The sequence below is a fragment of the Microcebus murinus genome, chromosome 13 (assembly GCF_040939455.1).
Source record: "Microcebus murinus isolate Inina chromosome 13, M.murinus_Inina_mat1.0, whole genome shotgun sequence".
Lineage (NCBI taxonomy): Eukaryota > Metazoa > Chordata > Mammalia > Primates > Cheirogaleidae > Microcebus > Microcebus murinus.
In genome coordinates this window covers 18,477,079-18,504,060 of record NC_134116.1, presented here as the reverse complement: position 1 = coordinate 18,504,060, position 26,982 = coordinate 18,477,079, and the positions used below count along the sequence as shown (strand labels likewise).

At 45.9% G+C, this 26,982-nt stretch overlaps 1 protein-coding gene across 5 annotated transcripts in view; it reads left to right on the top strand.

The window, feature by feature from the left end:
* FARP1 (FERM, ARH/RhoGEF and pleckstrin domain protein 1) overlaps nt 1-26,982 on the top strand; it is a 277,566-nt gene that overhangs the window by 221,868 nt on the left and 28,716 nt on the right. For 4 of the 5 annotated variants that reach the window (XM_076009332.1, XM_012756988.3, XM_012756989.3 and 1 more), the window contains exons 13-16: nt 629-878; nt 14,025-14,212; nt 15,820-15,909; nt 16,990-17,123. In XM_076009332.1, the coding sequence (XP_075865447.1) occupies nt 629-878; nt 14,025-14,212; nt 15,820-15,909; nt 16,990-17,123 (662 nt within the window). The remainder of the gene's footprint in view (nt 1-628; nt 879-14,024; nt 14,213-15,819; nt 15,910-16,989; nt 17,124-26,982) is intronic. The other variant, XM_012756986.2, reaches the window with a different exon arrangement.

The following is a 26,982-nucleotide window of genomic DNA, read 5'->3' as shown; positions in this document are numbered from 1 at the left end:
GGAGGCCTCGTTACCACTCCCACTCTGAGGGCGGCCAGGGCTCCTTTTCTCTGGAGTTGGCCTCTGGGTCAGTTTTCAGGGTTTTCTCTAGAAGAGAATAAGAACCTTGTTGGGGAAGAACATGAAGGAGGCTGCGTGGTGTGAATCCAAAGAGAGCCCTTCCCCGCCCCCCCCCCCCAGTCCAGGCTGCACTAAGCAGTTTCTCGTCGTTTCTCTGGAGGCCGAGTCAACTTGCCTTCTAGGGTCCCAACGTGTTTTCCTTCCGCCGCCCCCTGGGAAGCCCCTTGTGGGCTGGGAGGGCCGTTTGGTTCCATAGAAACTTTGGAAACCCTGTATGAGACTGTGTGTCCCAGAAAGCAGAGACAGAGCCTAACTCGCCCTGGCGGGATCAGTGTCATCGGTGTCCACACCCTGAAAGAACCTTCTGGGGGGCGACCAAATATGCTGCTTTGTGTGCCGGCTAGTGTCACGGTGCTCTGTCCCGACACTAGGGAGGGAGGGAGGGCAAGGCAGCTGGTCCTTTCAGTCGCTTGCAGCTTACGGAGGCGCTACTAAAGCCCTGGTGTAACAGTCTCCCCTTTTGTCTGCCGTTCCCTCCCGTCATCTCTCCCTCGCCCGCCGCCCCCAGTCTCAGCAGAGCGCCAGCCTTACGTCCGGAGAAGGTGCCGGATCCCCAGGTGGCCAGGCCGGCCAGCACGGGAAGGAACTGAACGCTTCCGAGCCGGGGCCCCGCCACAGCCCTGCCCCGAAGAGGAGCCCCGGCGCGGGGAGCACGCAGGCGGATGGGGCCGCCAAGGGGCCGGCGGCGGAGGAAGAGGAGGAGGCGGCCAAGGACAGGACCCAGCAGAGCAAAGCGCAGCCCCGGCAGCCGAGCACAGGTCCAGCATCGCGGGCTGCTAGAGGCAGCAGCACTTCCATTCCTTTCATTGACTGCAGTGACGTAGATAGCGAATACGACCTCCTCAGAGAACAAGCGTCCCAGTCTCGGTGCCAAACAAATGACAACTATGAGGGTGATGTGACCAGTGGTGTTTACGTGCTCTCCCGGGATGAGAGGCGAACAGAGGCTAGGCGTAGGGCTTCCCCTCCCTCTGCAAAGTCCTCCCGGCCTCCTTCCAGAGAATTCCTTGATGATGATTCGGCAGACCTAACCTTTGATATGAGCGGGAGCCCCAGACTGCCGCGACATAGCTCTCTGATAGACGAAATGTTCAGGGGCTCCTCCGGCCACAGCCCCCTGGCCACCCCGCTGTCTCCCAGCAGCAGAAGTTCAAGTCCAAATATGAGTTGGGACAGGACCGGGTCTCAGGGCTATGTTTCCGAAAACGGACACGACCCTAGAGAAGGGAGCATAGGGGAAGACACTCTCCCAAGCCAGGGTCTTCCTCACGGAAGCTGTTCCCCTGGCTTGCAAAGGCCATACCTACGGCATCTACCCAGCAGGTACAACAAGTCCGAGACAGATCCGCTCATCCTTAGCCAGGTGGCGGCGTCAACCCCAGAGGCCATGGATAGGCCTGATGGCCACGGAAAGGGAGTGGCTGCTTCCGAAGGTGGAATGCTAGCCAACGGCGCCCCTCTCAGGGGCCCACCCTCAAAGGTCCCCGCCCTGCCCTGCGCATATGCCAGTAGCGTGGCAGACCGCCTGGCTCCCCTGCAGATGACCGAGGGCTCCACCAGCAGTGGGACCGAGTCCAGTGACTCAGACTCTGACATGGGGAGCCCCGGGTGCCAGCCCCTCGTGTTTGGAAACCCCGCCGCGCTGAGCTCCCCTTCGCTGCCGAGAAGTCAGGTGTCCTTGCGTGGCCTGCGTTTGAGTGAGGGGCAGGAGAAGGACGAGTGAGGAGGCCAGTAGGCCAGCCTTCAGCTGTGAGCAGCCTGGGGTCACAAGTCCAGGGTTTTAAGAGAGATGATCTCTTGTAGTGATTCATTCATTGTTAGTCAACATTTATTAGAGGAAGTTTTGGACAGGCACCTGTTTGGAAAGGGTTTGCCTGATTTGTAGTATCTGGAAGAAAAACAAAACTTCCCACCAGTGGCTGGCTTTGTAGAAAAAGTAGACATGACAAACAGCAAGTCCTAATGACAAATTGCCAAGAGCTTGTTAATTTGATTGGTTGAAGGCTAGGAAGAAAGAATTATGAATCTGATCATGTATATAGTGTGTTATATGTATGTAGCAATTTTCTGTGTATGTTCAATTATACATGCAGATCACCCTCCTATTGGTTGAGTGTTTGAACTGAAATATCATTGAGCTCACAGGAAAGGGGTTGATTTTCCTTTCCCCCTTCTTTAAAAGGAGGATTGCTTCTCTGTGCCTCATAAAGAGAAACTGATAAAATTCAAGGCCAAATGTAAGTTGATGGCTAGTTGAGATTGTGTTGGTGAAATCTTAGTCAAGAATAATGAATATTTTAACGGGAAGAATTTGGGGTTATTGCTACCTGCCAGACCTTTTATGAAATGTTAGAAAGGTCGTCAAATCTTCATGAATTATAATTTCCTTGGGATTGCTGATTTGGCTTGGGTTTGCATTGGTGGATCACATTGTTAGTTATGTTTTAAGAAGTCATAGTTCTGCCTCTCTGAATCTCCTGGTGAAATACATAAGAGCTGTTGAGTGGGGATGCAGGGAAAAGTGCTAGCTCACAATAGGCACTATTGTCACCGGTGGATCAGCAAAGTAAATGTCTGCTTTTGAATTCACACACAGTAAGGAAGGACCGTTCTCTGGTGTCATTGCTCTTGGTTGGTTTCCACGCACATTCTTACCGTGCACACTCTTGGGAACAGTGACACTTGGATGTTTCTCTGAGCAGAAAAAACAAAGTTGTAAGTAGTGGGAGGTTTGACTTCTTTTTACATCTTGCCCACTGATGTCAGTGCCTTTCAGCATTCCTGCATTTTAGATCAAAGAGCTTGGTTTTAACTTGCATTGTTTCTCTGCCTTAGCTGCACCATGGAATTACTAGAGACATTTGAAAAATTAGTGCTGCTTGGGCCCTGACCTTAGGGATTTTGATCTAATTGGTTGTGAGTGCCGGCTGGGCTCCCCAGACTGTTCTACTGGGCAGCCCGGGGTCACTTCCCAACCAGACCTCACTGCCTTCTGGAATCTAGTGGAATATGGTGAAAGTGTTTGCTAAATTTTTGGCTTGTTTGCAGAATAAGAAAAGCATCACAAATGAATGCTTTTTCTTAATGCTTGTCGTTTGTACTTTATAGATTTAGGTACCTTTTTTTTAAAGATAAATTATAGAATAAAATTTTTAGATCCTAAGTAACTATAAAGTTATTGAAAAGAGTTGTAATGATGACACACCCCTGATGTGTTGCCATGCCAGTGGCCTTACTGCACTCATCATGTGACATTCCACAAGGGAGCAACTAACCATGTTTAGGACACTGAGTAGAATTTGGCAGCAGTATATAAAATATAGAAGTATTGACTCATCTTGTGGTTCACAAATGATTATCTGTCCACATGAATGTCAAGAAGTTGATTTTAAAGATTCTGAACACTTAATCCATTTTTATACAAACTTGTTTTATTTTCCTAATCATTTGAGTCAGCGCATGATTGAATCAAACTGAATATTGGATAGTTTGAGAGTTGTTCATTGAAGTAGTCTGTTTACATCTTGATTTAGATTTATATATTTAACAGAATCACAGAAGTTTAAAACTGGAAGGGACCTTAGAGATTATCCAGGGAGACCTTCATCTTATGGATGAGAAAACTTGTTCAGATGAAGTTAAGTGACTTTTCATGGTAATACAGATACTGCATGACAGAGATGAAATTATATCCTTGGTCTCTAGACTTCACCTTTTTAGTCTATGTGATATCTTGGTGCAATAGGATCTTTTTGATTCAATATTTTAATTTTGGAGAGTCTTGTATAGATTAATAATTAAAATCAGATGTGGCCATTAGAGATTGTATAGACCTTACCTAGACAATTACAGGCCATAATCAGTGGGCAGAGAACCACTACTTTTATACTGTGGGCTTCTGCAGTTATAACACATTTTTACATATTCTGTTTGGACTTAGCAAAAGGTGTCCATTTGCTGTATGGAAGTTTAGTCAAATGTGAGTTAAGCAGAGTCAAGTTTGGAATCCTGTGCTTTATTTGTGAAGGTGGTTTGTTAAAATGAATTTTCTTTTTACCTCTAATTATATAGCAGTCTGGTAATGACATATGAATGAGCAATAGATATTAACTTACCCAGCATGTAATACGAGTCATCAGATATAAACCTCCAAAGCAAATCATGCTCCAGTAGTTATTTCGTTTAGCTTTTTCCTACAGAAGTGATTTTATCTAAAGTGTTTTAAAAGCAGTTGATCAATGGTGGTGTACTCAGCTCTGTATTGGCAAGATTTTCTGCTTTTAGGGGTTGCTTGTAGAGTTTTCCTCTCATTGGTTCTGTACCAGCTCTGCTTCTTGGCCAGTATTTATGAAGGCAACAATCCTGGGGCGATTATTGGTGCTTAAAAGAGAAGAGGTATAGTTAGTTCAAAGACCACATGTGCTGATGTGCTGAGAATATTGACTACTCACCTCTAGCGGGGCTTGTCCTACACTAAAAAAGATTCCATAACATTGGTGGAAAAGCACAGTTATGCATTCCTGGAGCCTGGCGGAGCAGGTTTGCCGAGATGATGTGGTCTACCCACTGTCACGGCGCAGAGCTCAGGGAGAACCAACCAATTCTGCCATCGCACCCTCCCTGCCCTCTAACTTCTGGGAGACTCCCATCCCCAAGTCTTTCCAGGCCTGCAGTCTCACTGCGTGGCTTAAGAGGAGCATACATGTGCATAAAGTTGAACTAAGAGCCAAAGGTCAGACATGGGGTGGGTGTGAAGGCTAGGGAGCAGAGATTAGAGACTTGTGAATTCATCAGATTGCCAAAGCGTTTTCCAAGACCATAGCTAGTGGTCTTTCGACTCAGCAAGGAAGCCAGGCCTCTAGCTTTCAAATACCAGCCAATATCTTAAGGCCACGTCTGCAGGACAAACCCTATGTAAACTCAAATCTCAAAGCCACTCTCAGCTACTCCAGGGCCTCCTTGCATTAATATCTTTTGTTGGATATTATTTTAAAGTATGTAAATTGTAGACCCCTTTGTGGTGGCTTTTTGCTGCTGCTTGTTAAGGGCAAAATAAAGATGCAAGAAATTCTTTTAGCATGAAGAAATGCATTTAATGAGTTCCAGAACTTGAAGTGAATTGCTTCAGCTCCTTTAATAGTCATCTGTATGCCATTGACGAGATTTTATTAGACAGGCATTTAATTAGAGGAAGTCTGTGGGCCAGGTTCTTTCCTGCATGTGTGATTCATATTTGGAAATTTCTCACAGATTTATCTCGCCAAATTGTGCTGCGTGGCCTGCACTTAAAATGTGAATTACCCTCATTTTATTCTCAAGAACTTCTTTGAAGATTCAAGCCATGCAGTACTCAAAAGGCCAGTCCTACAAAACTAAACTGTAGCATGAGCCTCTCGAAATTTCCACTGAGTGTACAAAATCCAGTCTGTCCTGCATGTATGTCAGAAACTCAACTTTTGGATTAGCCCAAGAATCATTCTGATGGTGTTGTCAAGCAAGTTCTAAAGGAAGACAAAATTTGAATTTTTCAACTGCCATTTTAAATACTGTTAAACTGTTGTCAATGTGCATACAGATCCCCTTTTTTATATTAATAATCAGTGTTCATATGCTTTTAATCAACTTTTTCTACTTAAAACATTATCCCATATTTCAGTACAGAATGGGTTTGGCGGAACTGTAGCCATTAGTGAGTGAGTGGGTTACAGGTAGACGCTGCCTTAAATTAAGAAATCTGGGGCTTTCTTAACCATCAGGATTATTTTGAATTTATTTGCTTCTATCTCAATCTCTTCTCTTTGTCTGGGACCTTATTCTAATTAGCCAGAATCTTAAGAACTCATACAGTTACGTTTCCCGGAAAGGCTCTTTGCTGTTGTGTGGTATAAACATCTCTCCTCTGGCAGTTGTGAGGTTAGTCCCTGTAAGGCTGGCCTTCATCAAATTTCATGGCATGAGTCTATTCTACTGCTGCTAAATTTCACAAATCGACCTGCAAAAGAGTCTTCCTAGGCAATCTCTTTAACAGAGCAAGTGTCTTTGAACCTTAAGGAGGTGAACATTTCGAAATAATCCATTGTGGGCGGCTCTCAGCAGAGTTGCATATGGAGCCCTGGTAGCCAAACCCTTAAGAACATATGGCAGGGAAGGTACTGTTGAATGAACCTCTACGAGCAGTAAGTGATTAAAGGAATTTACTCGGGTGACATTAAAGAATTTACTGGTGCTGGGTTTTTTTTTTCTTTGTTAGTTTAATTCCATCTGTTTCTGCTTAATTGAGTGAAACTTAATACAGGGAAGCGGGGTCTCTAGTGAACATATGTGCATACCTCTAGCACCAGTTGCTGGGGTTTAAAATGAAGCCATGACTTTTAGACCCAAATTAGCATGCTGCTTAATATAGCAGTTTTCTTTTCATTAAAAAAGTATAACAAAAAGGAAAAAAAAAATCTTCATGATAATTTGGCCTGGAGTTGTAGACTTCAAAGATCAAAAGTGGCCTGGCTGCCACCCGTTTGGGTACATACTTAAAAAGGGCTGCTTGTTTCCGTGAGTGACCTGGAGAGATGTCTGAGCGGGTCCCCCTGTGAGAAAGGTTGTAAATGGTGACTCGTATGGCCCATGTGTGTTGGGAGGGTGGTGGATTCTTGTTTTGAAGAAAGATCTTGCTGCATAAAATAAACAGCACATCACTCCAAAAAAAAAAAAAAAAAAAACACCCCACAGACAGAACTTCTAGCTCAAGGAACTTTTTTTTCCTATTAATAGTAAAAAAGTAATTAAACATCCCTGGTGGAAGCTAGGAAAGAATTAGAAAATCTTCTTTTCCTGAAAGCTTCAACCACTGAACAGACTCTGATTTGCTGAGGGGGATTTCAGCGTGGCTTGTCTGCCTCGTGAGGCAGGCATCACAGTGTCGCCTGGAAATGGAGCCTTCGGCCTCCTCTTGGCCTCTGACATTTGGTTATGACTTGCAGGAGAGGCAGCTCATTTGCTTCTTCCTGTGAGCTCTAGATCAAGTTACTCTGATGTGTTTTGGGGGTGGCTTTCTGCTTGAAAGCAGGGAGGATTAAAACTCAGCGGCTGACACGGGATATCTGATCTGCGGGAGCCATTGCGGGCCGTCCAAACGCTTCGCTCTGTGAGGGTGGTGCTGCAGGGGACTGTCGCTTGCCGCCACGGCCAGGCGCGGCGATTTCAGGATATTGAGGAGTGCTTAGGAAAAACTACAAAATGCAAAAGCAAACAAACCAGGGGCACTAAGGAGGGATCGGGGACCCTGGGTGTGGGTGGGGGCTGGGGGGAGGTGTTGGGGAAAACACCAAACAGTGAGGAGCTCTGCTTTGGCGTAGGAGGTGCAGCTGGTCCTGGGCATGTGGAAGTGGTCAGTCTGCTTTATTAGGAGTCGGGGTTGTCAGCTGGATCTAAAGTGGGAAACAGTAGAAGGGCCACTTAGGAGCCTGCAGTGGTGTGTGGTGACCAGTCTGTTATTACCCACAGATGACCTTTCCTGGCTCATGAAACCAAGCTAACAACTCCTTTTTCCTGGGCCTCAAAGTTCCTTTGTCAGAAGTACAGCCTTTATCACTCTGCCTGCAGGGATTCATAGAAAGACCAGCGGCAGGTCTCGCTTAGTTCCACGCACACTGGCTGCTCTCTGCCAAGCACCTGGAATGGCTGATGGATTCCATCCCTCACTCTTTCCCCCTTTTCTGCCTTGGAAAGTTGTCATGAAACCCTCACTAACCAAATCTCACAAGCTTGGCCTATATTATTAATCCAATTCCCTTCTGTTCTCTTCTGTGTGTATATTTAATACTATAGACAATGTTTTATTAAACAATTTCTAATACACCAGATTAATTGTAAAATAGAAAAGGCTGGGGACTTCATTCTCATTTTTGTCATTTGTTTAATGAATCTGAGAAAACATTTTTCTGTTGTTCCATTGTATGCAATGTTTTGTCAGCATGTACCTATCTAGAAGAAAAAGCTTTGTTTTCAACGTTCTGTCTTTATCCTCAAAGCATGGTGTATCTTCTGTTCCCTGCATTGTTGGAGCGCTGTCTGATGTCTTTTTTTTTTTTTTTTTTTTTAACACTGCTGAATACCAATTTGTACTTGGAGTACCTGTCTCCTCTAGAGTACAGTGATCCTGTTAACTAAACGCTCTGGCTCGAGAGCATCCCAGGCGGTGGTCCCCTGAGTGGTGCCCTGTCTCCCTAACGTGGGAAAAGAGAAAGTGAATCGATGACTTCGCTTCTCTGATTGCATACTTTGAGCAGTGCATGGGGGCGGGGGGCGGGGTTGACCCTTAAAAGTGACCAGGATCACTGTAGCTGGGGGAGAGGTCTCACTGAAACAGAGCGCATCTGTGATGGTGGCTTGCACAGGGGAGCCCAGACAGCCAGCCCGGGGATTTGCTGCCGTATTTTGAATGGGGACATCTATTTAAATAGAGATCACGACCTTTACGTGGATCACATCCAAAAGAGCATGCAGCTGTGTGTGTGTGTGTCGCTGGGAGGGGCAGCAGTAGGTGGGAACGCAGAGGAGGCCTCAGTTGGCTTCTCGTGGCTGATGAGCGGGTTTTCGTTTTGATGGGCACCCTCAATGCAGGCTCTCACAGATGCTGTCTGATTTCATCTCCTCTCCACCGCGGGAGCGTGCAGTACCTCAATAAAGCATGGATTTATACCACTGGGAAGGTTGCTGGCTTCTCCAATAACAATGAGCTTGGTGATTCTTTTAAGCATGGAAGGCCAAGCTCATGTCACAGTGTATGCTCGGTATTAATATCTCCTGTTAATCCAAAATAAGAGGCTTTTACTTGTCCTAACAGGTATCTTGCTGTAAAAACTGTCAATTGTAACTGTTCTTTCCCACTGATGGCGGAAGCTTTGTCCCGAGTACAAGATGGTATTTTTCATTGGTACGAAGCACCACGTCCCCCAACCCAAACACTGCTGCCACCCCCCGCCACCGTCACCACCATGTTCAAACAGAAGCACATTCTCCTTTGTCTCTTCCCTATGACTAAAACCACGCTGGTGCGTTCACTACCATTCTCCCATTAGTGCATTTCTCTCTCTTTATTTTTCTGCAAGTGGCATCGCTGTTGCTTTTCTGAATTGCTTGATAATGAACTGGGAAGTCGATGCTTAGCTGCTTGTAAAACTTTTCTTAAAGGAACTGGGTGTAAGAAGCATATACACATTACCCTCAGCCACCCTAAGGGTATCAAGAAGAGGACAACACCGCTAACATTGGTAATCCTATAACCTGCTTTTTCATGCGGAACTTTGTCATTTCAATAAAATACTGCCAGCTTTCTACGCTGTGTCCACTGGGCTGGGGTCCCAGCTTAGATACCAGACTGTAGGGAGCCCTGCCTGCTCAGAAGACTGCCTCTTATTCAGCATAATACTGCTCGTGTTTTTGACAACAGGCTTTCAAATGCAGATGATCTCTTCAGAGATTTCATTGTATTCTTTTAGAGATTATGGATTTAAATAGAGCCTTTAAAAAAAAATAGATGAATACCTACATCTCTGATGTATTTCTTGCATGTGCCTCTGGACCAGGTTCTAGGTACATAGAGATAAAAATCTCCTATATTTTAGAACCAAATAACAGGAGCTAAATCAGGATAGATAAGTGACATCTGGAAGCTTGCAAAATAAATAATTTTATTGGGGACAATGTTGAAGAAAATGCACAGATACTTTTTTATAATTGCACCTTTTAAAATTTTGAAAGAAATTGAGAAAGCAAATTCTCATTTTCATCAATATTCTCATAACACCTTGTGTAGTTAAAAAAAAAAGAACGACTTATTGACCAGTTTAAAAAACAATACAGGTCCAATGAAGTATTGGAAGTGCCATTTTTATCACTTGAAAGATAGCATGGAAACGTTTTTCTTTTTCCAGAATTGAGTGAGTTTGTGTTTAAGCTTTTATAGGCAGGCGAGTAAGATGCAGCTTGTGTCCAATCCCGGAGAAGGAAGAAAGACACAGACTGTCCCGCTGATGATAAGGCTCCTCCCAGCGTGTTTCAGTCCCTCTGCTGCAGAGCGGATGGAGCAGTGCTGCAGTCCGGGTGATGCCTGGAGCAGGCAGGAGGGAAGAATGATGAATGTATTTTAAATTAAAAAGATAGAACAGCTCAGCCAGTTTCTCGGCAGGGTGATAAATTGAAATCCATAAATATAGCAGTGATAATTTGAAGTTCCATAATTGTTTGTGCCATGAGAATGTGTACATTTAAAAGGACTTTAAAAAGCAATTACTAGAAATACCTCCCTTGGGAGCAGTATTAATAGGGGCATTTCCAGTCCATGGGGACGGTGTAAACTCAAACCTCTTCATATAGATTAATGGGGCAGGGGTGGGGGTGTCATGAAATCGTTGGGAAGAGGTGAAGGATTTGAGAGCTATTAAACTGAAATGTAAATGAATGCCTAAAAAAATGCAGGGCAGTTTTTGGAAACAGGGAATAATAATTTTTAAAACATTAGAAGCTTCCAGACTTTCAGGGTATAACCAGTCTTTTTTCTAATCTCTTTAAACTATTTTCTATCTATTGCCTTAATTTCAGGTGCTTCCCCATAGGGTCCCCCAAAATTATCTACCTGGAGATGAAAGAAATTACTTTGTGTTAATTTGTCGTAGAGGAAAAAGTGATAGAAATAAACCAAGGCATTAATAATGTTATTGAGTAGCAATGAATGTCAGTCACAATTTCCTCTCCCCATTGCCTGGGGCTGTGCCTTCAAAGCAGGTGACAGACAGCAAGATGTGAACAGCCTTATAAAGCTGTATAAATCAAATTGGGCTCATTTTATCTAATGACAAAACCATGTTTTGTTTACTTCTTTGTAAAATGGACTACTTCAGTGAAAATCGCTTCTGTGTAGTTCCAGTCACTCTGTGACCTTGGACATTGGCTCTCCATAGGCATGGCTTTTCATACCTGCTGGTGTGGACACCAGTTTGTACAGACTGTTGCCACATACTCTGGCTCAGAGTCAAAAGAGAATTTTAATTACTCATCAAGCTGCCAAATTCTAATTGCCCTTGTCGACCTATTTCCTTAATTGCTGGATAGTAAATGAGCTCTACGTATTTTGGTTTGGACCATGTCACCCATACGTTTTCCAAGCCTTGAGTAGTTTCACTTGCAAAGAGAGAAGAGGGCTGCTTCTCCAGGGATGCAGCTCAAGTCAGCAAAATTGAACTTCAGAGTTTCAGACCTTTCCCTTCCTTAGAATTGCAGGTAGAGTTCTAGACCAGACTGCTTGATATTTATTGATTTATTGGTCTTACTGTTTAACTACACTCATCGCCCTTTGGCAGGGAATGTACACAGTGCCAGCTAGAAGTAGCCTCTTGGGAAAGGGAAAGTAACCACCTGACTTGGTATCCCCCAGCCCGCATATTGCAGCTGTAAAGTAGGTGGCGGATTCGTCTTGAAGCTGCGGGAGTGACATGTGGGAGGCTGTCCCCCAACATCCCATGGGCTGATGCTCCCTGTCCCCAGCTTTCCCTGGGCGCATGGGGGACTGTGAAGTTCCCATTCAGCCTTGTGTGTTGTACCTCCCGTCTCCCATATGGCCCGACAGGGAGTCTTCCAAATCTATATGACTCTCTCCTCTGAACGGTCATGCCTTCTTGGCAGGCGGCACCTCTCCAGGAACCCTAGTCTGTGACCTCATCCTTTCAGCCTTCTCAGTCTCCTGAATATGAGTGCTCCCAGAGGGTGCAGTAAGGGCAATAGCTTTTGACCTTGCGAGAGTGGAAGCGGCTGCGTTTGAGCTTGTGCACCCTCGTTTCTCCCTTGCTGGGTGGCAGTTTGTCTCCTATCTGTTGAGGGTCGCCACCAGGTCCTGATTGTTACTGCTTCCTCGCACCGGGGCCCCCCTCACGGTCGCCTTCTAACTCCTTTCTGTTCTCCGACTCTTTCAATGACGAGGTGACGCTTTTTCTGTTCCACGCCCCCTGCAAGGTCACGGCCCAGCATGCCCTCATTTATCACTGCCTCACCCGATCTCGCGCACAGCGTGAGAGCTGAAGGTAAGCCCCGGGTTTTGCCGGATCACGGTGGACAAGCAAGAAGTGACTCTCAAACGGCAACTCACAAATGCATGAAATGTTTTGATCTCCAGACAGACTGCCAGATTTTCTCTTTCCTAATTCCTATATGTAGTGATAAACTTTGACTTTTTGTGATTTTTTTTTAAAGAGAATAGTGTAGCACCTTGAAACGATTGCAGTTCTGATTTGTTGTCATTCTATTTCTATATGACAAGTTCCAACTCTTTTGCAATTATTGTATTCAGTTGTGCACTAGTGTCAATAAAATTGACATTTGTGAAGCAATTTCTGGCCTTTTTCTCCGGGGTTTTCTGGGTCTGGTGGTGTGTGGGGTGATGGGGTCTTTGTCTGACACAGGACTTCATTTTAGTGAGGTGTAAGAAAAAAATGCAAGGATTTAAAAGCAGAAGGATTTTTAAAATGCAAACTTTACCTGCCTTTTTCCTCACATTTTCTAATCTTGTTATTCAACCGTCATTCTACTGACCAGCAGTTGGTGTGCAGTACATCTGCTTCTTGTTGAGCTCCGGGTGTGGTGGCTTTTCCCCACCCTGTGTTGGTGACACAGCTTAACTGGTCAACCAGGGACCAGGGTGGGGGCTGGTGGCGGTTTCTCCCCAGTGCGTCCACACAGGAGGCATCAAAGTCACTGCCCCTGCTTCCTCAGCTCCACTCTAAGCTGTTGGATCTTGTCTTTGCAAAATGCATGTGAATACTCCAGAGGGGGAGAATAGATGTCAAGAAAATGGGGTGCTCCCGGGAAACTGCCCTTCACCTTGCCCTTGGGGCTCATTACCAGGGTGCAGAGTAGCAGTGACGCCGAAACTACACTGGAAAATAGGGAAGCATTGACATGTCTTTCCTTACGGTGGTAACAGATGGGGCTACAGGTTACCCTAACTGTGCTTGCCTGAGACTAGCTCTAGCAAATCTGCATTAGGATCATAAACATAAGTGTTCGATGAAAGCACTTCGATTAGAAGTTATTCCTATGATTGGCAACATCCCATGCAGGTCTAGACATTTGCAAAATTATTAAAGTATCTTGGACCCATCATCCCCCTTGGCTGACTCGTGATAGGTAATATATGCATGTTCATGCTGTTTACCATAGCGTCCATTTTCAAGGACTAATTAAGTTACCTGTCATTTTTTGACTCATAAAGGGGAATTGGGATAATGTAACGACCTCTGCCTTTGCATTTTTGAGTGATCACCTTTGCCTGTCATGTGACGCTAGTGTTTCTGTCCCAAACAGTGAGAGACATGGAAGGACATCACCAGGTATAACAAGCTTACTTCTGTCCTTTGTAGAATGAGAGGTAGTTGCTTGACCTTTCTGTTAGCTGTGACCCACTGTTATGAGACGTAGTGTGTCCTAGGTATGCCAGTCGCTTAGATGCCTGTTAGTATAGTCCTATTTTCTAGTCATTCCTCCCTGTCTCGTTGTGATATAGATACTGTGTCTTTCCTGAGTAATTCTTAGAAGCAAAGGCAGTAGTTGGGAGATGAAAATACTATTTTGGGATACACTATGCTTTTAAGCTATTCTAATTATCTAAGCAGAGTTCTCCATCTTATCCTTAGTTATGTAACCCAGGCTCCGTTGAATTATTCATACTTTGGTGTCTTTAATGTTAAGGCAACTGCAACTTAGGAAAGAAACTAGAAAATAATGAATTGTACTAAATTTGCCAGAGGGTAGTCAAGGTTCTAAAGGTTTGGAGAGGTGAAAGTAGTGAATAGAAATCAGATCCCAGAAAAAATGATTTTTTTTTCTTTTCTTTAAAACTTCTCATCCCCAAACAGGCTCCCTGACTGGTAGCCCTCACCTTTCAGAGCTGTCCGTCAACTCGCAGGGAGGAGCTGGCCCCGCCAACGTGACCTTGTCTCCCAACCTGAGCCCCGACACCAAGCAGGCCTCTCCCTTGATCAGCCCGCTGCTCAACGACCAGGCCTGCCCGAGGACGGACGACGAGGAGGACGGCCGGAGAAAGGTGCTCGGGGTGCAGGTGGGGGGCGTTGTCTGGGTGTATGTGTGTGCATGTGGGGGGGGGTTAAATTGTAGTAAGATACAACATAAAATGTGCCTTTTAGCTATTTTCAAGTGTACATACTGTGTTTCCCCGAAAATAAGACCTACCCATAAAATAAGCCCTAGCAGGGTTTCTAAGCATTTGCGCAATAGAAGCCCCACCCCGAAAATAAGACCTAGTGATGGGCGTGGCTACGCAGCGCGTCTGCACAACCCATGCGTTTCGTCGCAGAGCGGTAAAGAAGATGAGCAGCCCTTCTCATCTGCCCATGAGAGCTCTATTGCTCGACATGAGAGATTGGGGCCAATGGTTCTAAAGGAAATAGAGTCTTAAGAAATTCAGGATGAAATTCGGGGTTTGGAGAGTTATGATGATGTTCCAGGAGAAGACGACTTAACTATATTTGAATAAATGTAGATTGTTGTATTGTACTTAAAAAAAAATAACATCCCCTGAAAATAAGCCCTAGGGTATCTTCTTGAGGAGAAATAAATATAAGATCCTGTCTTATTTTTGAGGAAACACGGTATGTACATATATACATAAGTACATATGTACTTTATGTTCAGTGGCATGAAGCACATACACACTGTTGTGCCACCATCCCTACCACCTGTCTCCAAACAGAAATTCTGCACCCATTAAACACTAATTCCCCATCCCTCCCTGTCACCCGGCTTATGAATTTGCCTACTCTCAGTACCTAGAGCAAGTGGAATCATGTGGTGTTTGTCTACTTGGGACTGGCTTGTTCTACTTAGCGTAGCATCCTCAAGCTTCATCCATGGTCTAGCTTGGGTCAGAGCTGACTTCCTTTTTAAGGCTGAGTGACACTCCTTTGCGTGTATAGACCACGTTTTGTTACCCATGCATCTGTCAGTGGACGGCTACGCCGTTCCTGGCTTTTGGCCACCGTGAATAATGCAGCTGTGAACACAGATGTTCAGGCCTTTCGGTTCTGTTGTGTAGGAACCCAGCGGTGGAATCAGGTGGGCTCTTAGGGAAGTGAGCAAGAAGGCAGGCAACAGCGACTTCCGTGGACTTACTATTGAAAGAGAAAGCAAACCCAATGGCCACCCCGCTCTACTGTGGTGCCGGTTGCCTACCTAATTGACAGGCTTCAGGGAACTGAGGCACCATGCTGTCATCAGCTGATCTTGCCCGTGTCCCTTTAGATCCAGCCACCTGTGTTCCTGCAAAGTTACTTATATTTCACAAACACCAACCCTGCCAGTCCAAGGCACTAGGACAAAGAACGCAATGGAGTATCTTTCCTGTGTTTCCTTGCAGACTGCATCCCTCTAGCATTTTCCTAATCCGAGTCCCCTTGCTGATGGTGATATTTATTTGGGAGGAAACCTTCCTAGACTGTATTCTCATCCTGGAAATCCATTCTTTTATTCTAGTTTCTCTAACGCCAAAAGAATAAATAAGAGTTTATTTAGCCTGATGCTAGCTAAAAAAAAAAAAAGATCTCCAGTTAGTAATACATCACTTTAATCAGGGCATTCTTAGAGACTTATACTAAAATGGTTACTGAGTCTTGGTTTTTGTGATGGATTTTACAGAGATTCCCAACTGACAAAGCATACTTCATTGCTAAAGAAGTATCCACCACCGAGCGAACATATCTGAAAGATCTTGAAGTCATCACTTCGGTATGTGCGCCGTTTCCCCTACAGCATTAAATTACATAATTTATCTCAACTAATACTCAGCATTACAAGAGAAGCTGGAGCCAATTAAATGTTGGGTTTCTCTAACTTCAATTGAAAGTCTTTTGGTCCTGGAGTAAAGAAATTAAATGCTAATAATGTATTTAACTTGGAATATACTATACAAAAAATTTTGTAACTGTGATTTTAATTGCAAAGGAAGGAAGTTCCCAAGATAGAGAAAATTAAAATTAAACATTTTACTGTCTGCATGCACCTGTCTAGAATATTTGCCCATTGTCAGATGTAACTACTTATTTTTGTTCAAGGGAGGACTCCAGAGGTGAACAGGGGCCTCATTTTATCTTTAATAATAAATTGAGTCATGTCAGCGCAGTCTGCCAGAAGAATGCCTTTGATTATTCTAATCAGTCCTGCTCAGTCTTGGAAACAAATTCAGAGCATTGCAGATGTCCTCCTGACCCCGGGACTCTGGGAAAGAATTAGGCAGTTGGGAGGGAAATTGGAATCATTGAGTTTCTGTTCCTTCTGGGATGTGTTTTGTGTTTGGCCCTTGGCAGGGGGTGCTCAGAAAGCGTGGTGGAACCCGATCCCAACCCAGCTCAACCACAGGAGCGACTTTGTGCAAAGGTGGCTGCTTTATCCCCCTGGTTTGGCCACCTTCATGTTCAGCATTTTAACAGAAGATCGAGGTTATTAAAGGAGTGAAGCAGGGGGTATTCAGTTGTCATATATTAGTGGTTATCCAGTGCGTTGGCCAGAATGGAGGTTTTGGTTCTAGTAGCTGCCCATGTAAGAGATTTGTCCTGGCTTAAATAGTCATTGGATAACAAATCTCAGGAAGCAATCATGTAGAAATGGGTGCTTTTCCCACCATTTAAACAAAAGACAGGGCAGGCCGTAGGGCTTGGACGCCCTTGTGTTCCTGAAACGTTAAGAACCTACCAGTAAAGCTCTTGGTCCTCCAGTCAGTCACATGTGGCCGCAGTGTTCCTTCTGAAACATCGCAGACATTTGTCATTAATCTTTATACCTCTAAGCGTGCCCTCTTCTTGTTCCCAGTGGTTTCAGAGCGCAGCGAGCAAAGAGGACGCCATGCCGGAAACATTGAAAAGTCTCATATTCCCAAATTTTGAACCTTTGCACAAATTTCATACCAGTTTTCTCAAGGAGATTGAGCAACGACTTGCCATGTGGTAAGTACAACTATATTTGATAGGTTTTTGTTCCCTCTCTCTCTCTCTAGTGTTACTTTTATGTTGTCCCTAAAAACAGCAGGCAGGAACAAAGATGAAAGGAAAGAAGCAGGCTTAAGACAAGCCAACCTTAACAGTGATTTTCAGTTAAATTAGATATGTATTTAGATCCATTTTCATTTTTTTTCCTTTGGTTAACAATTGTACAAGATGTATTTTTTTTCTCTCATAATAATTATGTGATTATCACAAAATAAATATAGTAGTTATTTTTGGAGGGGTGGTGGGGTTGTGATGAGCAGAGGCGTGTGAAGGCTTTGGGGGGTATTGGCAGTATTTCACTGATGCTTGCTTTGGACTCATTTGTGAAGTACATGTGTCTGGTGCCATTTTATGTATTATATTTCACAGCGTTTAAAAGGTGCTTTGAAAAACGTGGAGCCCTATATAACACACGTGCATCACACACGCACACACACTTTTACCTTGCTTTATCATAAGGATCTATTTTAATGTGTGAAGTTCCATCTGAACAAATGCACATCTGATGCAGAATTCAGAATTAAAAGACAAATGACCTAAATATCCATCAATAGCAGACTGGTTAAAAAATAATGTTAAGTCTATCCATTAAATACAAAATAAAACATTCATCTGGGAGAAATAGGAGGAGGTGCAAAAAACCTGAAAAAACTTTGTATGTTGTAGAATGCAAAATCTGATATACCCTTACCTAAAACAGTACCTTCTACAAAAAACTTTTATGGGGTTTTTTAGAGCCAATTATGACATATGAGGAGTTGATCGTCTATTAAACATGCATTTGAAAAATGTCAGCATAAAAAAACAGCAAAAGGCTTCTACTGTGTTATTGGCAGGAATAGAAGCCACTGTATGCTGTATCCTCATCACCTCAGCTGAGAATTTGGTGTAAAGTGGTCTCAGGCATCTAGTGACTGTAGGGCCCGAAGGAGGAGTCCTGTATGAGGTTGGCATGCCTTAGGTCTGTGGTCTCCAACCCCCGGTCCATAGCCTGAGTTCTGCAACTCCCCCAACCCATGACAATGCCCCTGCAGTCCATGGAAGAATTGTCTTCCATGAAACCAGTCCCTGGCACCAAAAAAGGCTGGGGACCGCTGGCTTAGGTGATTGCAGACCGTGGCATTCGGGTTTCAGTTTAGCAGCTGCGCTGAGCTGCTGCCCTGCCTCGTGAAACCAGTGTGCTGGGGCCAGCGGCAGCTCTCCCGTCCCGCTAAGTGATACCTAGCTTTGTACATTTTTCATACCTGGAGGATAATTCGTGTGCAATTTGCCCTCCCTTGAGAGAAAGAGGTGGCCGGCCTTCCTAAGAGGCCCCAGGGGACAGAGTACGGCCAGAATAGAGAAACACAAGGTACAAGGTCAGCCTCCCTGGAAGTGGGAAATAATTGAAAATGCCATGTTAGCTGGCGAGAGTCTTGGTATTGCGAATATAGGAGAAATACCACTTTTCAACATTAAAAATAAAAACTCTAGAAAATCTAACTTTAGCTTTCCAGACTTGACCTGGAGCCTTTCAATTGCGTCCTGCGTGGCGTCACCAGGTCAAAGACCTTCCAACTCTGGAGAACCCATTTAACCACCCGTGTCCTGGCCAGGCAGACAGGTGGTAACACAGTCTTAACTCTTCCTGTGGGCTCTGAGCAGCCCAAGCGGGCGGCACTACAGCAGTTTCCGTCTATGCGGCAGTTGATTGAAATAACTCTGGAGACGTGGCCAGCTTGCAGTAATCTGGTGCATCGTGGAGGCTTCAGCCGGCTCCCCCGCTGGAGGGCGCCACTGGAGAGAAATTTAGAGAACCGCCCGCTACGTCTCATTTTAGGAATAAATGTCATACGCATGGATTTTTCTGTGACCATAAGTCTTTAGCATCTGGCCCATATCTGCGAAAGAATAACCACTTGCTTAGAAAGCAGCTGATGGATGTCATTTGATTCCCAGAGGGTTTTCAGTAGCATATCTTCCAAAGATCCATCGTCGTGCCCGTGTTTTACAGAAGATACCAGACACATGTAAAAGACGCAGAGCTAGGGAGAGAGCAGTCAGTCAACAAGCAGCTCAAGTGACATGACCCGCAGTAGCCCTGTGACAGTGGACCCGTCAGACCAATAGATGACAGTTGCCAGGCTTCAGTGGAATGGGCTGCAGTCAAGTTCAGCTAATCAATTCTTCCAGCGCGATGAGGAACACCTGGCTTGGCAGGGATTCCAAGGGAAAAGGCCGAGTGGCAGTGAGTTTGGTGTGAGCCGATAGGCTAACAAAGAGAGAAACCAGTGTCTCTCTACATCTGTAGCTGTCAACACTGCCTGCTTATTAAAATCACCTGGAACCTTTAAAATATCTTGATAACCAGGCAAAACCCCCGACCAGTTATATCAGGATCTCTGCGAGGTAGTCAGTATCTTCTAAAGCTTCCCGGAGATTCCAAGGTGGAGCCAAGGTCAAGAACCTTCGCCCTGGCCTGCCTCATTAGAAAGAGCCCAGAGCATGGAAGAGGATGGCCCTCAGACTTCAAGGCTCAGAGCTCATGCAGAATGCAACACCAGGATGACAGTGCATTCCATTAAAAAGAAGACAACGACAATCAGAGGAACTAAGGGCATTTGCCTGAGAGAGAAAGGACTTTAGAAAACGAGCCATTTACGATGGCTCTGTGTAAATATCTGCAGGCCAGTCCTGTGAAAGAGGAGGTGAATGTCTTCTTAGTCATGCCACAGGACAAAATGGAAACAAAATAGTAAATTCCCAAAGCAGCACACTCTGTCTGAATATAGCAAAAGGGTTCCTAGGACCGAGTGCAGCGTAGCAGAGAGAAGCCCCTCTACCTCGGGGTCTGCAGCAGTGGCTGGCAGTCCCTTTCTGGTAGGGATTTATCTGTTGAGCAAAACCCCAAACCTGGCAGTGCACCAGGGTCACTGGGGCTCCACGGCCAGAAAGGGACTTTGAGAAATGCAGATCGCCAGGCCCTGTCCAGCCCTCTTGAATCAGAACTTTGGGGGAGAAACCTAGAAATCTGTGGTTTTTAAAGTCCTTCTTGGCATGACTGTGATGAAGACCTTTTCTGGAACGATTGACCCTGCAGGGCCTCCGACAAACCTAAAATTCTGTGAATCTTCAGTTTGCATGTCACTGACTAGGTTATAATTCTTGTCTCTTTATTCTACAAGTGTCGAGTGAAGGAATCTATCAGTGAGTGGGTAGATAGTGCGTACGTGTCAGGCTGCGCCCACTGGGGACTCGTGCTGTCAGAGGCAGGGAGGGCCAGGGCCTCTCGTAGATGTAGGTGCCGTGTCCGGGGATCAGGGAGTGGCACTGCCAGTCTACCTTGCAGAACATGTGACCATTAGCGCACGAGTGGAGTGGATCAAAGGGAAGTTTATTAAGAAAGGATGTCACACTGAGTTCCTGACAGACTATGTGTGTGTGTGTGTGTGTGTGTGTGTGTGTGTATGATATGTATGTATGTGTGTGTATACTCACTCTCTTTCTTTTTTTCATTTGTGGTCTGGGAACACGAGTCGGCTCGTGTTGATTGGGATGGGTAAGATCCGAATTCAAGAGTCCACCACCTGGGGTCTGTGTTCCCCGTCAGGGACCTCGCTGAGCCTCTTTTCTCATCTGTAAAATGTGGATTGGAGCCTACCTCCTAGGGCTGTTATAAAACTAAATGGGTCAGTGTTTGTAAAGGACTTAGTGTACTAGCCTGCACAGAGAAAGGGGGGAAAGCTGATCTTTTCTAAAATTTTTATTTATTTAGTTAGTTTTATGTATATAGAGAGACAGAGACAGGGTCTTGCTCTGTCACCCAGGCTGGAGTGCAGTGGTGCAGTCACAGTTCACTGCAGCCTCAAACTCCTGGGTTCAAGTGATCCTCCCACCTCAGCCTCCCGAGTAGCCAGGACTCCAAGTGTGTGCCATCATGCCCAGCTAATTTTTTTATTTTTTTTGTAGAGACTGGGTCTCCCTATGTTGCCCAGACTGGTCTCAAACTTCTGGGCTTAAGTAGGCCTCACATCTTGTTCTCCCAAAGCACCAAAATTACAGGTGTGAGCCACCCAACTGGCCTGGTCTTTTTTTTTTTAAATAATCTTTTTATTTTGAACTAATTTTACCTGTAATTCCAGCAGCTGGGGAAGCTGAGATGGGAGGATCAGTTGAGGCCAGGAATTCAAAAGTAGTCTAGGCAACATAGTGAGACCCCTGTCTCTTAAAAAAAAATTTTTTTTTTAATTAGCCCGTGCAATGGCACACACCTGTAATCCCAGCTACTCAGGAGGCTGAAGGGGGAGGATCACTTGAGCCCAGGAGTTCGAGGCTGCAGTGAGCTATGATTGTACCACTGTACTCCAGCCAGGGTGGCAGAGTAAGACCTAAGTCTCTGAAAAAAATATATAAATGAATAGATAAAGGTGAAATAATTTTAGATGTAGAGAAAAGTTGCTGAGACAATAGCGTTCCCACACACTCCTCATTCATCTCTTCCCCTAAAGTTAACATCTTATGTCAGTGAGGCAGATTTGTCAAAACTAAGAAACCAATGTTGGCATATTATTATTAACTAAACTCCAGATTTTTGTTTGTTTGTTTTACTTGTTTTAGTGTAGATTTATTATTATTTTTTATTATTTCTTTTTTATTTCAGCATATTATGGGGGTACAAATGTTAAGGTTACGTATGGGCAATAAACTCCAGATTTTATTCAGTGGTGAAATTTCAAATTATTGTTGCTAATGGCAATAAAGCTAAAGTTTATCGTGCACCAAAAGTCCCCCAGTGTCTGGAGCATAAGTGATCCGGGCAACACAGCTTCCCCTTGGCAGTCCTGCCCGGGCTCATAACGCACTTCCATCAACAGTGGGAAATTACAGGGCGGAGAAAGGATGGGGAAGTTTTCCGGGATGATTAGGCTGCACCGGGTTTGATAAACACACCTGCCCCTCTCCAAATGTCACCTTCCCGTAAGTCAACACACCTGAGAAGAGGATGGACGCCCAGGGCCTACTTCGGTGCTGGCAAAGCCCAAGTTACCATTGCTTCAAAAACAAGGAAACTGGTTTGGTGAGTTCTAAGCACTTGAAGAGTGCTTTTTCCTTTTGAAAGCAAGAACGGTTTACTCAGCTGTTCACATGTGTTCGGGGAGAGCCACTTCCAGCCTCTGGCAGCCAGTCAGGACTCCCGGGTGCCAGGCCTGAGACGATGGCGGGCGTGGAGCGGACGCTGCCAGCTGGTTCCTCGCAGGGGCGCCGCCGGCCTGCCCGGTGCGCAAACCCGGCTTCCGAGCCGCAGGGGCGCTGGGAGACGGTGGGTGTTCCTGCAAAGACGCTCTTGCAGGCGGCCGTGGGGCACGTGCGGTTTTCCAGGAGGATCAGCTGCTTGTTCTGGAAGAAGCTTGAGCCCGGTCACGTGAGGAGCGGTGCCGGAGTGTAGCCAGGAGGGCTGGAAGGGCTGGCTGCTGCGATGTCGCTGAGCGGTCAGAGCTCGGCGGGACGTCAGGGAAGGAAGGAGACCCTCTGGGGCTTTGAACCCGGCCAGGTGGGAGGACGGCCACGAGCATGGGAGGGACGTGAGAGACGTGAGTGTGGTGAGGGAGATGCACCTGCCCTGGGCACAGAGATCTCGAGGGGTCGGCCGGGAACGGCTGCAGACAGTCGGGAACGTGGATCCCAGCTTGGGGAAGAAGCCGGCGCGGAGGTGAGAGTTCGGAATTTATCCCCAGGAAGAGTCAGTTCTTTAAGGACCAGAACGTTGAGAGCAAAAGAGCACCGAGGACGGAATCTTCTGGACTCTGTCTGCCATTTATGGCGACTTTTTTTCCCATCAGTGTAGACTGTGGAGGCTCAAGAGGCAGCAAAGGCAGCAGAAGTCGTCAGCAGAGATTTGGGAAAAGAACGAGTGAGCGGGATGAGGGTCCAGAGGAGAGTGGGGCGTGGAGGGAGGGATGGTTTGGGGAAGGTGGTTTTTGGTGTGAGGGAGGAAGAGCCGCAGGGGTGAGAGATGCGGGGAGGGCGTCCCTGAGGGATGAGAGGTCCCTCCAGGGTGGCGAGGAGGCTCCTTCGGGGACGGGCCGCCTCACAGGCCGTGGCTGGGAATTTCACGGGTGAGCAGTGTCGTCTCGCCGAGATGCTCGGTGGCTGAAGCGCAGTGGACATGACTGAATGGGTCCCAAAATTGTTTCACTGCACAGAACAGTGGAGCATCTTTATAGCAGCACCGGTGGACGGCCACGGAACAAAAATGAGTAACATATTTTCGTCTTCGTTCTACCAGCTCTTTGAAGTTTCCAGTGTTTGCAGTGGGTATCACTAAAAGGAAAATCATAGGGCTTCCTCGAAACATTAAACACAGAATTACCACACGATCCAACAATTCCACCCTAGGTGTGTGCCCAAAAGAACCGAAAGTCAGGGCTCAGGTATTGGTGGCATCAGTGCTCCTAGCAGCGTTACAGGCCTGCAGGGGTCAAGTTTAAAGCTGAGGCCTTCCCGAGTGCATTTTTAGTCTGAATGCAAACCTCACAGTGGCTGCGTGTTCTCACGTTCCCATTCTTGGAGGCTGTTTTCATCTTGCATTATTGCCTCCCTTTACTGCTCAACAGCCCTGCGAAGGCCAGGGGGCCTTGTTTTAAACAGATGGGGACGTGAGTGCAGAGATTCTTGCCTTTCTTAAGTGATGTTACAGTAAAATAAAACTTCATGTCTTTTCTGGCCTGTGTTTGAGTTGGGGATCTTCATGGGACAATGTGAGGAAGCAGGCCCATGGTTGGCTCCTGTCTTCCTGAGCTTAATCCCCCTCCCCAGGCCCCTGTGAGTAGGTTGGGCAGAGACACTGGCCTTCCTCCTGACCTTTGGGGGCCCCTGCAGTGGCCGCCAACCCCACTCAGGAGGGGCGCTCTACCTTGAACCAGGAGAAGGCAGGTTCTCTTCACGTCCTCTCTCAGAAGAGGCGAGTCTTGGCCGTGGGAGATGCGGGCGTGCCAGCCAGGCCTGAGTGCGCACCCCTCCACGCTTCCCCCCCATGCTAAGAGGCAGCCGCCGCCACGAAGTGTCACCTATAGAACGCCAAGGAGGGATGGCACCCAGGCACCATGCTCTTGCAAGGCTGCCAGTGAAAGCTGATTGTTGCAACACAGGGAAGTACAGGCTGACTTCATTTGTGCACAATTTCTACATGGTTAGCAAGCCTCGGTTCCCCCACAATTGGTTTCTGTCGACTGTTTCTCACGTCTATATAAGGAAAGGATCTGACTTCTGTATGATTATTTTGTTGCCTAAGATCAAATCAGTCGTAAAGGTTAACTGCAGAGAAGCCCTTTACTTACCTAATAGAGTTACAGACACTGCCCCCACACGCTTTTCTCGGGGATTAGATCATTCTTACCAGACAGGATGCAAGGTCAACTTCCTGGCCATACCATAGCGTGCATTCACTGAGGGGCAGTAAAAACTTTTTACTTTCAGCATAAATCAGCCAGCAGTGGCTTTTCTCAGGGAACGTTCTGGGGTATTGGATCCCAGCGCCTTGCAGGCTTTAAATACTCCCAGTGTTCCACACTAATGAATTCAGTGGCAAGCAGGAAGTTAGGGTGACACCACCTGGCTCAGGAGTCCTGAGTCACACTGTGTCCAGTGAAGTCACTTATAAATGCGTTGATCTTTCTTCCCATCAAATTGATTTAGCCCAGCTCAGAAGCCCGGGCCCCCTCCCCTCTCGTAGCCAGCCCTCCCTCTCCTGCCTAAACATTGCCCACCTCGGGGCTCGGTTACTCAGTGGTCTCTTATCCTCTGCCAAGACCACAGGTTCCTGCAGGGACAGCCATTCCTGGTGTCACTGACTCCACGTCGGAATTCAGCATGATGTTTGCTTGTTTGAATGAATGAATGCTTTTCTTGGTGAATTTCACAAACCTCTTGTTAAAGTTTGTTTTGTTTTGTTTTGTTTTTTGAGACAGGATCTCACTTTGTTACCCGGGCATGAGTGCGGTGGCGTGATTGTCACTCGCTCCAACCTCAAACTCCAGGGCTCAAGCGATCCTCCTGCAGCAGCCTCCTGAGTAGCTGGGTCTACAGGCACGAACCATCACACCTGGCTAATTTTTCTATTTTTTGTAAAGACGGGGTCTCGCGCTTTTGCTCAGGCTGGTCTAGAACTTGTGACCTCTAGTGATCCACCTGCCTCAGTCTCCCAAAGTGCTAGGATTATAGGCATGAGCCGCTGTGCCTGGCCAAGGCTCCTTTTTATTGTGGTTTTAAGTCCTTTCATGCCTCATCTTCCACAAAAAGATGTTAAGACAGTTTTTAAGTCTCATGTTGTAAGAAAAGAATAAATGAGAACATCTGAAGCTATGCTGTGCTACATGCAGCAATTTAAACTGAAATTAATTTAAATCACAGTTCAGTTTCTAAGTAGCACTGGCTACATTTCCAATGCTTATTAGCCACATGTTGTACTGGATGGCAGGTATAAAAAACATTTCCATCATCACGGAAAGTTCTGTTGGACATCAGGGATCTAGAGAATGCAGAAGGAAAACTACATTCTTTCTCATTAGCACAACTAACACAAAGCCTGGCACACAATAGATAATCAGAATCGTTACAGCACAAATGCATGAAATGTCTTGGTTTCCTGCAGGATAAATCTTACAGTGGTCAGTTGGCTTATGTCTTGCTTAGAAAGTCAAGGACTAAGCTTTTACAAAGCAGGGGCCGGGGGCGGGAGGGCAGCAGCTGTCAAATAAGGATAGGCAGTGTTTTAAACTTATAAAACCTGGCCAGGCACAATGGCTAATGTTTATAATCCCAGCACTGTGGGAGACCAAGGCAGGAGGATCACTTGAGCTCAGGAGTTTAAGACCAGCCTAAGCAAGAGCAAAACCCCATCACCTCCACTAAAAACAGAAAAATTAGCCAGTGTAGTGGCACGAACCTGTAGTCACAGCTACTTGGGAGGCTGAGGCAGGAGGATCACTTGAGCCCAGCAGTTTGAGGTTGCAGGGAGCTACGATGACATCACTGTACTCTACCCAGGGTGACAGAGTGAGACTCTGTCTCAAAAAATAAAATACAAAAAAAACTTACAAAACCATATTCAAATGCAAAGTTTGTGGCATTAGTACTAATAATGAATTCCCATTAATGAGTAGTTACCATGTGCAAACTACACACACATTATACCAGTGCGAAGTCCATGTTACGGATCAAAATAAAAATGATCTTTTTTTTACTTGACCTTCAAAAACAGGGCCTTGCAAACTACAGCTCATGGGCCAAATTTGCTCTTACCTGTTTTGTCAATAAAGTTTTATTGAAACACAGCCATACCTATTCTTATCCCCTAGGGCTGCTGTTGTGCTACATCAGCAGAGTTGAGTAGTTGTAGCAGAAACCAGACAGCACAAGGCTTCATATATTTACTATCTGGGCTTTACATAAAAAGTCTATTAACTCTTGTTCAAAAAGAACTTTCCTGGGTGTAGGTATTATTATTACTATTTTATGGTTAGGTAAATGAATCTAAGAGGTTAAACCTCTTGCCCGTGGCTGGCCTGACATGAACCCAGGTCTGGGCTGACTATGTGGCTGCTGCTTTTGACGCTATGTCACTAGAGCCCAGGGCATCATACCTTTGAGGGACAGGGGAGCATCTGCCCAGGGATTCCTCACCCTTCAGAGGAGAAACTGTGCGTGGCTTGCCCTGGGCGACACCCTGGGACCACGGCAGCGCCCCCGCCAGCTCCCGACTCTGCAGACCCTCGGCCTCCCCTCTTCCTGCCCAGCTCTGAGGACGGCACTGCTGCCGTCTGGTCTCTTTAGGTTCACA